This window comes from Pungitius pungitius, chromosome 4 (assembly GCF_949316345.1).
Source record: "Pungitius pungitius chromosome 4, fPunPun2.1, whole genome shotgun sequence".
NCBI classification, from domain to species: Eukaryota; Metazoa; Chordata; class Actinopteri; order Perciformes; family Gasterosteidae; genus Pungitius; species Pungitius pungitius.
In genome coordinates, this window is record NC_084903.1 from 4,490,104 (window position 1) to 4,506,814 (window position 16,711).

General features: G+C 41.6%; 1 protein-coding gene across 2 annotated transcripts; it reads left to right on the forward strand.

Moving 5' to 3' along the window:
* The first annotated feature begins 3,342 nt into the window (after positions 1-3,342).
* mex3b (mex-3 RNA binding family member B) lies at positions 3,343-7,799 on the forward strand. 2 transcript variants are annotated; one of them, XM_037454763.2, is made up of 2 exons: positions 3,343-3,843; positions 5,249-7,798. In XM_037454763.2, the coding sequence occupies exons 1-2, from the start codon at positions 3,642-3,644 to the stop codon at positions 6,631-6,633; spliced, it is 1,587 nt and encodes a 528-aa protein (XP_037310660.2). In that variant the 5' UTR covers positions 3,343-3,641; the 3' UTR covers positions 6,634-7,798. The 2 variants fall into 2 exon arrangements, with proteins under 2 accessions (XP_037310660.2, XP_037310670.2); XM_037454773.2 differs by having other exon boundaries at positions 3,704-3,907; positions 5,249-7,799.
* Positions 7,800-16,711: the final 8,912 nt, after the last annotated feature.

A 16,711-nucleotide genomic window follows, 5' to 3' on the forward strand; every position in this document is an offset into this window, starting at 1 on the left:
CAAACACCGAGCAAAAGGTAACTTTTCTCTGTGGCGATTACAACATAGATTTTCTGAATCCTAACAAACACCGATAGAGAAATTCATTGATGCAATGTACAGCAGAAGCTTGTATCCTATTTTTACTAAACCTAGTCGAATTACATCTCACTCTGCAACACTTATAGATAATATTTTTACTAATAACCTAATAGATAATATAGAAAGTGGATTACTTTTAAATGATATTAGTGACCATCTGCCAGTGTTTGCAATCTACAGCGGTGCACTTAGGTTGGCTGAAAGGAATGAAATGATAGAAAGGAGATTTAGAACGGTTGACACTCTAAACAAGTTCAGATATGAATTAAGTGCACAAAACTGGAGAAAGGTTTATGAGGCAGAGGAGGTTGATTTTGCTTATGATTCCTTCCTGTAAACCTTTCTGATGTTATATGGCAGATGCTGTCCAATTCAGCGAAGCAGAAAACGAGCTAATCGCTCAGATAAACCCTGGGTTACAAATGGTCTGTTGAATGCTTGTAAAAAGAAGAACATCTTATATAAAGAGTTCATCAAGAATACAAATAAGGAGAAAGAAATGAAGTATAAAAGATATAAAATAAATTAACTGATATTATGCGAAATTGTAAAAAAGATTATTATTGTAAACTACTAGATAAAAATAAAAATAATATATAGGAAACATGGAAGATCTTAAATTCAATTATAAGAAATAAATCGACCAGCTCTGGCCTGCCAGAAGAATTTCTAGATAATGATAAAATTATTAATGACAAAAAGGAGATGGTGGAAGGCTTCAATAAATTCTTTGTAAATGTGGGCCCTAAACTAGCAGAGCAGATAAACCTTCCGCAAGGGGGATGTATAGCACATTATTTGGGAAAGAGGAACCCAGATACTATTTTTCTGAAGGACACAGATAAAAATGAAATTATTGCTAAAGTTTATAAGTTTAAAAATAAAACATCAAGAGACTGGAATGGTGTTGTTATGACAATAGTAAAATAAGTTATTATTTATATAGCGGATCCCTTAGCACATATCAGCACATGTTTCACTTCAAACGGGCTCCTTTCCAACCAAAATGAAAACTGCTAAGGTCATTCCGATTTTCGAAGAAGGTGAAAAAAAATGGAAAGCTATGGGATCAGAGGGGTTGGACTTAATCGGTTACAAAGCTACATAGGACAAAGAAAACAGTTTGTACAGACAGGGGATAACAGGTCGACCTTAAGGAATATTACCTGTGGTGTGCCGCAAGGGTCAATACTGGGTCCAAAACTATTTCTTATTTATATAAATGACATAAGTAATGCTTCCATGATCCTGAAAAATGTTTGCTGATGACACAAATGTATTCTGTGAAGGAGGGAACCTCAAACAGTTGTTGGAGGCTGTCTCGACTGAGTTAACCAAGTTGAAATTGTGGTTTGATATAAATAGATTATCACTCAATGTAAAGAAAACCAAATTTATGGTCTTTGGTAAAAGTAACACACAAGCAAACACACACATTGAACTAAAGATTGATAATATAAAAATCGAAAGGGTGTTTGAATACTCCTTTCTAGGTGTAATGATAGACCATAAGCTCAGCTGGAGGCCACAGGTCACTCGTGTACACTCAAAATTGGCACGATGTATAGGGATACTAGTCAAAGTCAGACATATATTGAATATAAAATCACTGCATACACTCGACTGTACACTGTTTTCCCCCTATTTGAGTTACGGTGTGGAAGGGTGGGGTAATACCTACAAAAGCTATACTATTGTGCATATTGCCTGTAGGGTGCCTACAGGCAATATGCACAATTGAAAAAAAAAGCAATAAGGATAGTTAATAATGTGAGGTACTATGAATACACAAACACATTATTTCTGAAATTAAAAATATTAAAGTTTATGGATTTTAAAACATTACAGATTGTATATAAAGCAAGAAACAGCCTACTCTCAGGAAACATTCAAAGATGGTTTAGCGACAGACTAGGTGACTATAATTTAAGAGGGAGACTGAAACTGAGGCAACCAAAGGTACACTCTACACTCAAAAGCAGGTGCTGTCTGTGGGGTGAAGTTGTGGAACAACTTACCAGATAAGATCAAAGATTGTAAACATATTGCACAGTTTAAAAAACATCTTAAATTATACACATTAGCCAAATATGAGATCTGTGAAAATATTCAGTGATGGATATGAAGATTTACTATCTTAAATTGTATTTATTTAAGTCTGTGCGTGTGCGTGCATGCGTGCCTGTGAGTGTGTGTGTGAGAGAGTGTGTGTAAATGCAGCAGTCTCCTGGACGAGGACTATCTGGACTTCAGTCGACGTCTGATATCGACTAGTGGGGGTTTACATTTGTGTCAGTGTAAAGTTTTGTGTTTCAATATCAGATGCTTAGAATCACTAATGAAGTAATTGGCAGAGTTAATGATATTAATATTATTTTGAATGAGTTCTCTCTAATGATCTTCAAGCACATTACGTCGTCGATATGGTTTCATCTCTAAAGATTAAAAGTCTCATCTTGTTTAATGGAATTCTAAACTGACCATGACATATTCCTGTCGTGATGCTCTCCTCCTCCAATGGCTTTACATCCTAATTGTTTCAAGTCCCACTGCTGAATGTTTAATACCAATACTAACAATAATAATGGCAAAATCATAGTCAATAACTTGTTTTTTATTCTAATAACATTGTAAGAGGTGTAACTCCCTGTAAACAAATTACAATAGAACTCCAGCAGCGATACCTAGAATTTTGTTCTGACAGTGCTGCTTATTATCAAGAGCGATGTTTCTCTGCAACCCCAAACAGATGTAATTGGCCTTTTTACAGACATATTGTCATGGATTACCCTGGCACTCAACACAACGTTTCGGGTGATGTGAACTAGTTAAATGCGTCTGATCTGAAAATCCGTGAGGCAAGCTATCAAACTGTTCAACATGATCCCACTGCTCTAGGAGGTTACTGTGGAGGACAAAAACACATTTACATTTTAAATCCATCAATAAATCTATTGACTTTCATATTAGTGCTGTTAATATCTAATGATGTGACTTGTACACTACATACACTAAAAGCTTTACAAGTGTCTGAGTTAACAGCGAGAACCAGCTGAGGAGTAAGGGACAATGAGAGAGGCTAACAACAAAGAAACTGGGGTTCTTTTAGGGCAGACACGCCCACTTGCTGCCGGCCCAGCCAATAAGCTCACCGGTATGCAAATTACCTCAAAGCACTGCATTGTCCCTGCCCCGACGGTGACGTCATCTGCACATCTCACTGTCTGGCTCTGCGAAGGACTCAGACAGAAGCAACAGAGGAGCTGGGAGAAGCCAGCAGGGGGTGGGGGGAGGGCTGGGGGGGATTTCATTGGAGTGCTCTTTGTCAGAAAGGAATATTATTTCTCTCTGGAATAAACAGAGGTTGGGTCGGGCCTAGACGACCAGTGTCCATCGGAAAACCAAGTGGCTCATGTTTGTTTTATGGCTGCTGCTTTTCTATTTTTTCTGTCCCCCTCAGACGCACACATTGATCTGCAGACCGAGTCCGGTGCCTCTCCCCTCTCCTTTTCTTCTCCATTCACCCGCCTTCCTTTTGCCTTTGATCCAACTACGCAAGGATGCCCAGCTCGCTCTTTGCAGACAGCAGCGCCCAAGGAGAAGTCCTGCAGACAGCCCTGAACCAGCTCTCCCTCCTCGGCTTGGACAACGATGAGAACCCCTGTTACGACAACCAAGAGCTCTGGGGAAGGAGCGTGAACATGACCGAATGCGTCCCTGTTCCCAGCTCCGAGCACGTGGCAGAGATTGTGGGCCGACAGGGTGTGTGTTTCTCTGTATATCTCTGACATGTTTAGCAGTGGAGCAGTACAGTGGAACATCTCAGGTAGGAGCATGTCCTGGTGTCTGTTTGTGTGGGAGGACAACAGCTAGTATCGCAAGTGTGAATACAACATCTTTAAAATCCATTGGGAGGTAAACAATTCACTCAAATGCAGATTTTGGTTTCGCGGTTGGTCACACACTGTTCTTCTAGAAATACACTGCCGTGGGCGGAAGCGAGAATCAGGCCGAGAGAAAAAGTTACAATTAGGTTAAAATGTTGTGTGTGCTAAATGGTGACACGGTCATATTTTGTGAGGTGCATACATGAGTGTCCATGTGAATTTAAGCATGAAGGGACATTTGGTTTGAGGAAAGTGGACCGTACTTACATTCAATGAGAAGGCAGACACTTCCAGAACATGAGCCCACTCTCCAGCTCATGAACTGGGCCTTGCAGGCTCAGTCACCAAACTATGAGCTCAGAAAGAACAGCTGCTCTCAGTCCACGTGTCCTTCCTTGTTCATCTCCGGCTTGCAGATCAAATCCCTGCTCTATATTATGAGAACCAGCTAAACAAGATGGAATTAGGACTGTGGTGAGGGTCCCACCTTGCCACACATAGCTGCACAGACTGAGACAGTGATCCGGATGCAGGGCGACACTGGTCCCTGTGCCATCGCCGCCCTTCATGTGGAATCTCTTCCATCCCTGCAATGCTGCTACTGCTCCGAGGAAAAATACAGTAGCACATCTCCCTCCACTTTAAAGCGACTACAATGGGATGTCCCTTTAAGTGAATACAGCTGCGATTATTCAAAACCTTTACTTACTCAACACTACATCAGCATGATATTAACTCGTACGAAATGTATGTCAACGACTCAATTGAAGACTGAGTTCACCCTCCTCCTCATCCCTGGTTACATCACAATGTCCCAGCCAGCTGGCTTTGCTCTGCTAATTATGTCATTCACGTTAGTCTGTATCCACTGGCGGCCCCATTTTGATCATGAATAAATGGGTTAAGGGCATTGAAATACAACTTTATGCAATAAAGCCAGACCATGATGTGACCAAAGAAGCTGCCCCTTCCATCCCTAATGCTTACTAGTATAGTAAGTGAGGGAACAGTAGATGTTGTAGCTGCTGACTATAATTTAGCAACCAATCTAGGATCATCACAGAAGTGATATTTCTGTCAAAAACGTATTTATTGTAGTCCTCCTGTATGTTTATGGTGGTGAAGCATGTGGTTTGAATTTGGTCTAATCCCCAAACAATAATAATTATCCAACTGTTTTGTTTTTGGTTTGTCCTTAAGTAGTGGTTTACACATGACACATTCTAAACTTGTTACTTTGGAACCTGTCCTTACTTTTGCCTTTTGCATCCATGCTTCAGGTTGCAAGATCAAAGCACTGCGGGCAAAGACCAACAGCTACATCAAGACACCGGTTCGAGGCGAGGAGCCTGTTTTTGTGGTGACAGGCAGGAGAGAGGATGTGGCAATGGCCAGGAGGGAGATCATCTCTGCTGCTGAGCACTTCTCCATGATTCGAGCCTCCAGGAACAAAAATACCAGCTTGAACGGGAGCAGCACCCCGTCTACCGGACCCCCTAACCTGCCCGGAGAGACCACCATCCTGGTGCGGGTGCCTTACCGTGTGGTGGGGCTGGTTGTAGGACCTAAAGGTGCAACCATCAAGCGCATCCAGGAGCAGACCCACACCTACATTGTGACACCCAGCCGAGACAAAGAGCCGGTGTTCGAGGTGACCGGTATGCCGGAGAACGTGGACCGAGCTCGCGAAGAGATTGAAGCCCACATAACCATGAGGACAGGGGGTGTTATTGAGCTTCAGGATGAAAATGACTTCCATGCCAACGGGACTGATGTGGGTTTTGACTTGCATGGACACGCCACTCTGTGGTCTAAGCCCTGCGCCGGGATAACCCCGAACTCACTGCGTAAACTCTTCTCCAACAATTGCCACAATTTGTCTTCCTCTCTGGGTAGTGTCTCCACAGATTCATTCTTTGGCAACAACAGCTCACGTATGGCCAACTACATTGCCCCCAGCCCCACACTCAGCTACACCACCAACAACAACGGCAACGATAATAACAACAACAACAATATAGATCTCAAAACTAACTGCAACGGATTGATTGACCAAAATGAGGTGTCCTCACCTGACTGCACTAATCTGAGTTTCGATTCCTCCTCTGGGTTTGACACGTCAACCCCACCGGGCCTCCTTTGGTCCCAGTACGATAGTGGCATAGCCCCCTCCTCAGCCGCCTGCAGCCCACCCACCTCTATTTCTGTCCTATTCCCCACCAACACCTCCACCAATTCCAATGGAGTAGTGGTGAGTCACAGTAGGGTTACTGGTTGCACCTCACAGCTGGGACGATTGCCCTCCCTCCAAGGCCCCAGCCTGGACCCGTTAGCCTGGAGGGTGCGTAGTGATCTTGGTAGGGGCTCCACCAGTTTCTCTGCTTATCCTAGCAATATGGCCTCCCTGCCAGGCTCTCAACTCCCCAGGGTTCTGTGCGACTCATCTGCCTCGTCGTCCTCATCTTCCTCCACATCCTCTGGCACCAGCAGAAAAGGCAGCCGTGACTGTTCGATGTGCTTTGAGAGTGAGGTCATTGCAGCCCTGGTCCCCTGTGGGCACAATCTCTTCTGTATGGAATGTGCTAATCGTATCTGTGAGAGGAACAAACCTCAATGCCCTGTCTGTCACAGCCGCGTCACTCTGGCTATGCGTATATTTTCATAACTGTACATAAATATACATGTATATGTAAGAGGCTGCAGTAATCGGGCTAAGGAGATTGTGGTTGATAATTTACCGTAGCTTTGGGAAATATTTTCTACATCCAAGTGCATGATTTACATATTGCAGCATAGTAATCAGTAGTTGTAGTAAATAGTACCCTACATTTATGAAGTGACGATGAACTGTATAGTCTGGGCGTGTGGATGGGGTTAGTGTAGACCTGGATGAGCCCTTTAGTTTAGCCCATCAAATGTAGTGAGAAGGGAGGCCATGGCTGGGAAACATGGAGGGCCTCCAGCCACACAGGACAAAGATACAGCAGCTCCAGGTCAGAAACAACGCTAAGAAGAGCAATCTATCTTATATATGTATAGAATATTTTACATGAGTTGAACATTTCAAATGACAATACAGAATGAAGTATTTGGATCTCTTTTGACTTGAAAAATGATATTTCTTATTGCAAAGATGTTTACAGATATTTTTTGATTTAAGTTCAATGGGCTTTTTAGAACTGGGTTGAAATATTGTTTATTTTTTAGTATGGAGTTATGACATTGATCAATGTGTTATTTTCATATCACATGGCTGTTGGAATAAATCCCAGTCGGTCAAATGTGTTTAACATTCGACATTCTGTTATGATGGACTTTTTTATAGGTTTAGCAAAAAAGTATTTTAAATATTTTTCACCCACCATATTTTTATTCAATTCAGTAATATGAAGCATATGTTATTATATATTATGGAACATTGAAATGTCCAGAACTTAGTACGTTGTTCACAAAGAAACCGTTAATGCTTTGTAAGATTTGTATAAATTAGATTCCAGTGGAAATTACAGGCTTCTGTTTCACTACTATGGTTTTAGTATTTCTTTTTCAATATATTTATTTACCACTTGTTTATGTATATGTAGGTGAATTTACTTGAGCCTAAATGTACTTTATTAAGCAAAGTTTAAGAACAAACTATATTTTATTTAATGATAAAGGGCCTTTAACCTCATGGTAAAATACTAATATATTTGCTGAGACAAGATTTGAAAATGTATCAAGAGTTTTATTTTTCTGACATTTAAAGTTATACATGATAAAAAGTCAAACTTAATTTATGGTGCTGCTTAATGTTTTTTTTAAGTATTTCTATACAAGTACAATAAAAATGGTACATTCACATGATGTGGCTTCCTGTTGTTGAGTTATTTGTTCTGCTGGAAGCCGAACAAATAACCTCTTCTCCGAGAGTTGAGCAATGTCGGTGAGCCTCTGAAGTGTGAACATTAAGGCATTCGAGTTTTTCTTTCCTGCTGAGAACCATGGCCTCAGATTTGGAGGTGCTGATCCTCATCCCAACCGCTTCATACTCGGCTGCGAACCACTCCAGTGAGAGTTGGAGGCCGCAGACCGAGGATGCCATCAGGACCACATCGTCTGCAAAAAGCAGCGATGAAATCCGCAGCCCCCCGAACTGTAGACCCTCCTCCCCCCGACTACGCCTCGATATCCTGTCCATGAAAACCACAAACAAGATTGGTGATAAGGTGCAGCCCTGCTGAAGGCCAACCCCCACCGGAAATGACTCCGACTTACTGCCGAGCACCCGAACACAGCTCTCGCTTTGGGCGTACAGGGATTGGATGGCCCCAAGTAAGGACCCCCTCACCCCGTACTCCCGCAGCACCTCCCACATTTTCTCTCGGATTAACACCTCCAAATCTGAGGCCATGGTTCTCAGCAGAAAACCGATGGATTGCCTACTCTGGGTAGGGAATGTGTTCTTACCCCAAGTGAAGGAGTTCAAGTACCTCGGGCCTTGTTCACCAGTGAGGGGAAGATGGAGTGTGAGCTTGGCCGGAGAATCGGAGCACCGGGGGCAGTATTGCACTCGCTTTACCGCACCGTAGTGACGAAAAGAGAGCTGAGCCGAAAGGCCTTGGGATCCCCCAGTCAGAGATAGATGGTAGATGTGGCCCGGGAAAGGGAAGTTTGGCGTCCCCTGCTGGAGCTGTTGCCCCCGACCCCGGATAAGCGGTTGAAGATGAGATGAGAAGTTTTTCTTTCACTAATAACTACAGACTGGGGCACGCCAGACAAGCTGCTGTTAACAGCACTAACGATTATAAGTTAACCAACTACAGTATTTTTTGCACTATAGGGCGCACTAGATTATAAGGCGCACTGTCAATGAATGGTCTATTTTCGATCTTTTTTCATATATAAAGCGCACCGGACTATAAGGCGCATTAAGCGGAAAAAAACAGTCAGATAAGTCAGTCAATTGAACTTTATTAAACGCGTTCACAATAACTCTCAACATTTTTCAAACGTTAATGAGCGTATAACAATAACTACCAACCTTGTTCAGTTGTAACACGTAAAATACAACACAATACACTCCCCTTTTCAGTTTATTCCTCGCCCACAAATCCTTCAAATTCTTCATCTTCATTGTCCAAGTTTAACAGTTGGATTACGGCATCCAACATGCCCGAATCCCTCTCGTCATCATCCGAGTCAGTGTCGTTGCTGTTAGCTGTTGACCACAGTTGAGACTGATACCTTAGCCCAGGCATCCACGATCCATTGGCATATAGTGGCATAAGTTGCCCGGCGCTGTCTCCCTGTCTTGGTGAATGTGTGTTCGCCTTCTGTCATCCACTGCTCCCACACAGCTCGCAGTTTAACTTTGAACGCCCTGTTGACACCAATATCTAGCGGCTGGAGTTTTTTAGTTTTTTTTTTTTGACAGCATCGGTGAGATGGGCGCGCATGGAGTCGCATATCAATAGGGATGGAGATTTGTGAAAGAAGCCATCTGGTCTCCTGACGTAAATTCCTCTCAGCAACTCACTCCCATCAAATCTTTTCCTCGTCCATCCAGTCCTTTGGGTTCACTTTGATCATGACGCCGGCTGGAAACTTTTCTTTTGGCAAAGTCTTCCTCTTGAAAATAACCATGGGTGGAAGTTTCTGGCCATCATCCTGGCAACTGAGAACTACAGTGAAGGATGACTTCTCGTTCCCTGTGGTGCGTATAGACACCGTTCTGGTCCCTGTTTTCTCCACAGTGCGGTTCACAGGGATATCAAAGGTGAGGGGAACCTCGTCCATGTTGGTGATGTGCTCTGGCCGGATCTTCTTTTCAGTGATCTTGTTTTTGCAGTATGCGCGGAAAATGACCAACTTTTCTTCGTAATCTTTTGGCAGTTGCTGCGAGACGGTAGTTCGTGTGCGGAGAGATTACGTCATTTCATAAAACGAAAGCACCAAGAAGGACCACCTCGAAAGTCATTGATATTCATGTCCCGTGGTAATGGTGGATCGACTGCGACTGTGTTATAGTACTTTAAAACGGACGTTGACATAATGTTGTAAGCATGAACGAGCTGTCTCGTTGATACAGTAAAATGGACTGCAGTGATTGGATGTCGTGCAGGCAGTGCGCGCACTCTGCATACAGGTGGCGCACATTTTTCTGACAGATGCAGATAAACAGAGCGGCGCGGCGGTGTGAAAATGTTTTCCCCCAGTTTTCATGGGAAGTAGCAAGTCTTCTCGAGTCAAAAGGCTCGAGTCCAAGTGAAGTCACGAGTCATCGATGTTAAAGTCCAAGTCGAGTTGCAAGTCTTTGTACGTTTTGTCGAGTCAAGTCTGAAGTCATCAAATTCATGACTCGAGTCTGACTCGAGTCCAAGTCACATGACTCGAGTCCACACCTCTGATACACACACTGTAATATTATGGTAAAGCACAGTATGTATTACTCCGCGACGTTCCTGGCTACGGTAGCCTTAATGCTGCAAGCGGTGTGGCTTTGTAGTTTCAGTCGTACTAAAACATTTTGACTTAGCGCCGTGAGCGCCTTGTACCACACAAAATCGCTTAGAGGTCAGTAAGCAAAACCAGAATTAATCCATATATACGGCGCTTCGGATTATAAGGCGCACTGTCGTTTTTTGAGAAAATTGAAGGCTTTTAAGTGCGCCCTATAGTGCAAAAAATACGGTAAGTTTGTTCTCCCATCTTATGTATATTCAAAAACATGACATTGGTTACCAGCGTTACAAAACTTTATAAACTAAGATGTGATGTTATACAGTATATTATAATATAACATTAATATCGGTAGATATTCAAATTAATTTTATTTCTTACATTAAAAAGTGAACTCTTCCGCGTTGTCGGCTCATCTGCCTCGTCTCGAATAAAAGAAATCCTCGTAGGCCCGCACTGCATGATGGGATATGCTGCGCCATGTCCTCTAAATTGGCACCTAGAGGGCTGCATCCCTCAACGTGTTCGGAGAGAGAGAGATCCTAAAAGGATGCAGCCTATTGAATTGAGACATACCCTACACGGTGTTGCCCCGACTAGACACATTTCATTTCATTAAAACACAATGTAAACATATAGAACAAAACAATCTAGTATCGCCAGCCTGGTAGTGTTAATCTAAGGCTAAAAATTGGTATATTTTCTTCATGGTGCAAGTCTTACACGGTGACCTTTAAAATACATATAGGTATTCAAAATTAAAGTAATTCTCTCAACACTCTGCTTCTTCCTCCCGTCCCCCAACTTCTTCCCTGTGCTCAAGTGCAGCCTGATGTGATCCTGTTGAACACACCGAGGAGAGAGCAGGCTCTAATGAGACGTTTCCAATGGAAACGTCCAACACATGCCACAGAAACTGGCCCCATAAACATTGTTAAGTAGGAATCTGCAGAAAGAGCCGATGAGTGTTTTTAGCCAAATACATAGAGTTCCCATTGTCAGTCACTAAAGGAAGCGGAGAAATACTCACCCTTCTTGTTACTCACCACTCTTGTTAACATGAAGTGTTTCACATGTACAGTACAACTGCTTTGTTTTTTCGAATCATTCGATTAATATAACTCATTTTTTGTTAATTATTAATTACTATTATGTTTTTGTTTAATTTTTGAACAAATTTATCATGATAATTCAGGACGGCCGTTGGGTGAAGACAACAATCTGCATCAAATCTGTACAAACTTGTAGTGTGACTGTTCAGTGTGAAACCTTCCTCCTGCACACTTTAGCTCAATACCAGATTGCCTGAGTGGCTGGTGGCACCACAATGGAAATAAATGTATTCACTATTGGTTTTTTATCCTGTACTTTCAATATATTTGAGTTTATGAAGAAAACTTAAAAAGTGAGTAAAAGCACAAGAGGAGGACGACTCAGAAAGTACGTTTGTCAACTGTCAAGTGGGAAACCAAGTCCAGTATCCCTGCTTTCTAGCTCTAGGCGACAGTGACTCAGTGGAGAGATATGGAATGCCGTTTTAGTCAAAATTAAATAAATGAATAAATACACGGTAATGCATAATGACACTGCATTTCATAATAAATAAATGAATAAATACACGGTAATACATAATGACACGGTAATACATAATGACACAGTATTTCATTTCACGTTCTTATATGCAAATCAGGGGGCGTGGCTATCTATCACATTCAGAACAGACGACAGAGCCGTGTGCCGTCGACACCGCTAGCGAACGCGGAAGCACCCCCCCCCCCCCCCTAATCGAATTGGGTCGCCGCTTGTCATTAAGGGGTAAAGGTGGGTCCCGGAGCCAGACAAGTTGAGAACCACTGGGCTAAGTTAGTGAGAGTGTTGACATAATGGAAAACATCGGTGGGCTCCGAGATAGCATGCTAGCATTAGCGGATCAAATCGATCTACATGGGTTATCTGCAGATACTATTTTGACACATATTGAGGGTTTTTTGGAAATACTAGGGCTTGCGGTTCCCACTTCGGCAGCTCTAGACTGCGGTCAACTCAGGCGACACTGGGATATCCGTGGTCAACTCAGCCGACACTTGAATTTTAGTGCACGTTTATGCTGACATTTACGGTACCATTTCTCAAAGTTTGGTCCGGTTACTTGCTCAATACCGTAAATGTCAGCATGCACTGAAATTCAAGTGTCGGCTGAGGCTCTGTTGTTCTGAATGTGATAGATAGCCACGCCCCCTGATTTGCATATAAGAACGTGAAATGAAATACTGTGTCATTATGTATTACCGTGTCATTATGCATTACCGTGTATTTATTCATTTATTTATTATGAAATGCAGTGTCATTATGCATTACCGTGTATTTATTCATTTATTTATTATGAAATGCAGTGTCATTATGCATTACCGTGTATTTATTCATTTATTTAATTTTGACTAAAACGGCATTCCATAGAGAGAATGTCGACCTTCATTCCGATGACCGGGGGTACAATTGTCAGCTTTTCTAGTGTCCATGTGTCCAAGACACTTCAGATCGCCTAGCTGTGACTAATGAGCAGTAACTATGTTCCATGTGTAATGGTTCTGCTGTTGAGATCCAAAATTGTGATGTTGGGGATAGTTTTCCCCTGCATATTTGTTGGAATGCTGCTTAAGCAAAAAAGATTCCCCTCCTTCAAGCTTTCTACCTCTTATGCTTGAGTTTATATAAATCAAACTGGTGTGCTTGGTGTGTCCTAAGTCCCCCGGCAGACTATGCCTATAGCAGCTTAACTAAGGGCTGGTCCAGGCTAACCTGAGCCAGCCCTAACTATAAGCGGTATTAAAGAGGAAAGTTTTGAGATTTATCTTAAATAAGCTGCCCGAGTCTGCCCCTCGGACTGAAAGTGGAAGCTGGTTCCACAAAAGAGGAGCTTGATAACTGAAGGCTCTGGCCTCCATCCTACTTTTTAAAACTCTAGGAACCACAAGTAACCCAGCATCTACAGAGCACAGATGCCTTGTAGGGCAGTACGGTGTAACAAGCTCTTTAAGATAAGACGGTGCCTCACCAGCAAGTGCCTTGTAGGTGAGGAGAAGTACCTTAAATCCTATTCTTGATTTAACAGGAAGCCAGTGCAGAGAAGTTAATACAGGAGTTATATGATCCCATTTATTAGTTCTTGTTAATACACGTGCTGCAGCATTCTGAATCAACTGGAGAGGTTTAAGCGATTTACAAGAGCAGCCTGATAACAAAGAATTACAGTAATCCAGTCAAGAAGTAACAAATGCATCAACTAGTTTTTCTGCATCACTTTGAGACAGGAAGTTCCTGATTTTTGATATATTACGTAGATGAAAAAAGGCAGTCCTTGAAGTCTTCTTTATATGAGAGTTGAAGGACATATCCTGGTCGAAGACAACTCCAAGATTTCTGACGGTGCTGTTGGATACCAGAGTAATTCCATCTATAGAGACTGTATCACGTGACAGCTGACTTCAAAGGCGCTCTGGGCCTATCATGATAACCTTTTTCCAAGTTTAGCACCAGGAAGTTGCAGGTCTGTTTTTATGTCTCCAAGACATTCTTGAAATCTAACAAGCTCGTCGGTCATTTCTGGCTTGATCGACAGATACAGTTGAGTATCGTCTGCATCACAATGGAAGTTTATGCAGTGTTTGTAATCGTCCCATATTACAAATTCTGGATGGAAAGAATCGCTGTTTGAAGGTTTCGTCTTGAGAGAGTAGAAATGTTGTTGCTTCTCTGACTGATAAAATGTGAGTTGTGTGCAGATGCTGTAATTTATGCGAAGATACACGTTGCGGTAACTACGGAATGTTCAGGTTCCTGCTGAGAACAGGTCTTAACTCAGAGCTCCATCACTTCCAGTTCAAGTCCTCCAATGAAGAAACAGCTACTCATGAGGAATATCCATATCGACCTGAGCATAGACTCACTGTCTCCTGTCCTGTTAAAGAGACACGTGACTTACCCAGGGGTTAACCACAATTCATTCTCCATCCAGGGTGTCCAAAAACATTGTTAGAAATGTCAAAAAATATAGAAATGCATGTTTTCCTTGAGCTTTAAAGGTGTTGTGTTGGACACTGTCCTTTGTCCTATGTAGTCCTCCGGTGTCCACTGATTGACACAATCTCTTCCTAAGGTTTAACATTACATTACGTTACATGTCATTTAGCTGACGCTTTTATCCAAAGCGACTTATAATAATTTCAACCATAGGGATACAAACTCAGAAGAACAAGAAACAACTACATGCAATTTCATTAAATAAGACGATTTACAACTTGCTATAGATAAGAGCCATTAAAGTACAATTTAACTGGTCACACTAATTAGCTGTAAATATATGTGCAGTAATCACAATAGGTTTTACATGGTTTTATATTTTTTTATATTTGAATAATGAACACTGATCTTTAATCATACTGGGTTGTTATACTAAGTAATTCCTTCTGTAATACAGGGTAGTAATACTCTATGTAATACTCTGTAGTTATACAGGGTAGTTATACCATCTGTAATACTGGGTAGTTATACCCGCTTGTGACCGCGGGGGTAGCCCAGCCACGCCTACGGTGGCCGTGAAGTGCAAAACAACATTACAAAGAATGAAACACATTTACAAAGCTCTAGACAAATTAACATTTTGGAAAACAAATTAACATTTTATAAAACACATTTACATTTTATAAAACAAATTTACATTTTACACAACAAATTTACAAATTCTTTACAGATTCTTCACGGAAAGGGAATGTACCACATACCGTAAGTGACGGAAGTGTTGAGCGCAGTGTTTTTGAATTGTCATTGGTTGTGGAGTTTATGGCGACAAAGATGTTCATGCTGACCGTCCGAACATGGACTGCGGCCGAGGGATGTTTTGCCTTTTGATGTTTTCGCTTACTGCGATTTTGCTTTACATGTGGTCGGTGTTTGGAGTTATTAAAGGACGCGGACCAGACGGAAACACCAGACGTACTGCATCATTGCGTTCAATATTTTAACGAGGGCCACTCGTACGCTGTAATCGTGGACATGATGTCAAGTCTACACGGTGTAAACATCAGCTTGAGGACTCTTAAAAGTAAACTGTACGGAGCCGGGTTGTACCGCAGAAAGGATTATTCCTCAACACTTCCGTCACTTCCGGTATCTGGTACATTCCCTTTCCGTGAAGAATCTGTCATTTGTAAATTTGTTTCGGGATTGGTAAAAGTGTTTAGCGTCTGGTAAATTTGTTTTCTAAAATGTAAATGTGTTTTATAAAATGTTCATTTGTTTTATAAAATGTACAAGTGCACACCCAGCTAATTAGCTTTAAATATGTGCATTGATCACATTAGGTTTTATTTGGTTTTATATTTTTTTGTATTTGAATAATTAACATTGATCATCCTATATACTTTTTGCCAGTTGATTGTATTGGCTTATATAGTTTGTTTTATGCATCTAGATTCACGTCTACACATGGTTGTTCATGCTGGAATTGTACTCTTTTGCCTTTTTAAAATAAAAAAGTATTTTGAAAATGTCAAATTGTGTGGATTTTGTTTTGGCCTTAATTCTCCTAAATATGAATCACAGACCAGGGCCTGGTGAGCCCCAATATGTGGATCTGGCCCAGATCCGTTTTTGATCTTGATCTTGTTTTTGATATTGTGCGGTTGAAAAGAATGTGCCCGCTCCAGGTCCGTTAAGCGGATCTGCGCCAAATGCTAATGAAAACCTGGCCCAGACCTGGCTTGAATACAGTCACCGTGAGTGCACAGAGGAGGTGTTTCCTAAAGTCTGCCAAATAATCAAACTGTGTAAGAAGCAAAGAGTGAAAAGGCTTTAATAGATTTTTTAAATACAACTTTGACATAAATTTCATTTGAATTTGTACTGCTTATAAGTTAGCCACTCAGCAAAAGGTGAATAGTCTATACTTGCAGTGGTTGGTCCTGCTACCAAGCATTCCTCTGACTATACTATTTTCTATTTTCATCCATCCATCCATCTTTAAACCGCTTATCCTGTACACAGAGTCGCGGGGGGGCTGGAGTCTACCCCAGCCAACACTATTTTGTAGTTGATTGTTTCAATTTCAAATAACTAGTAAATATCTTCATATATCAGTTTAATTATTATCCTTAACAATTAGTTTCTTTCTATCGCTTTCTCTCGTTTATCTAAACTATGCAATTGTCAAAAAATGTCACATGCAGACCTGGATTGCATGTATGGAAAAGGCAAGTAAACGGTCAATACTGTAAACATATTGTAGAACAAAGAAAAGGCATATG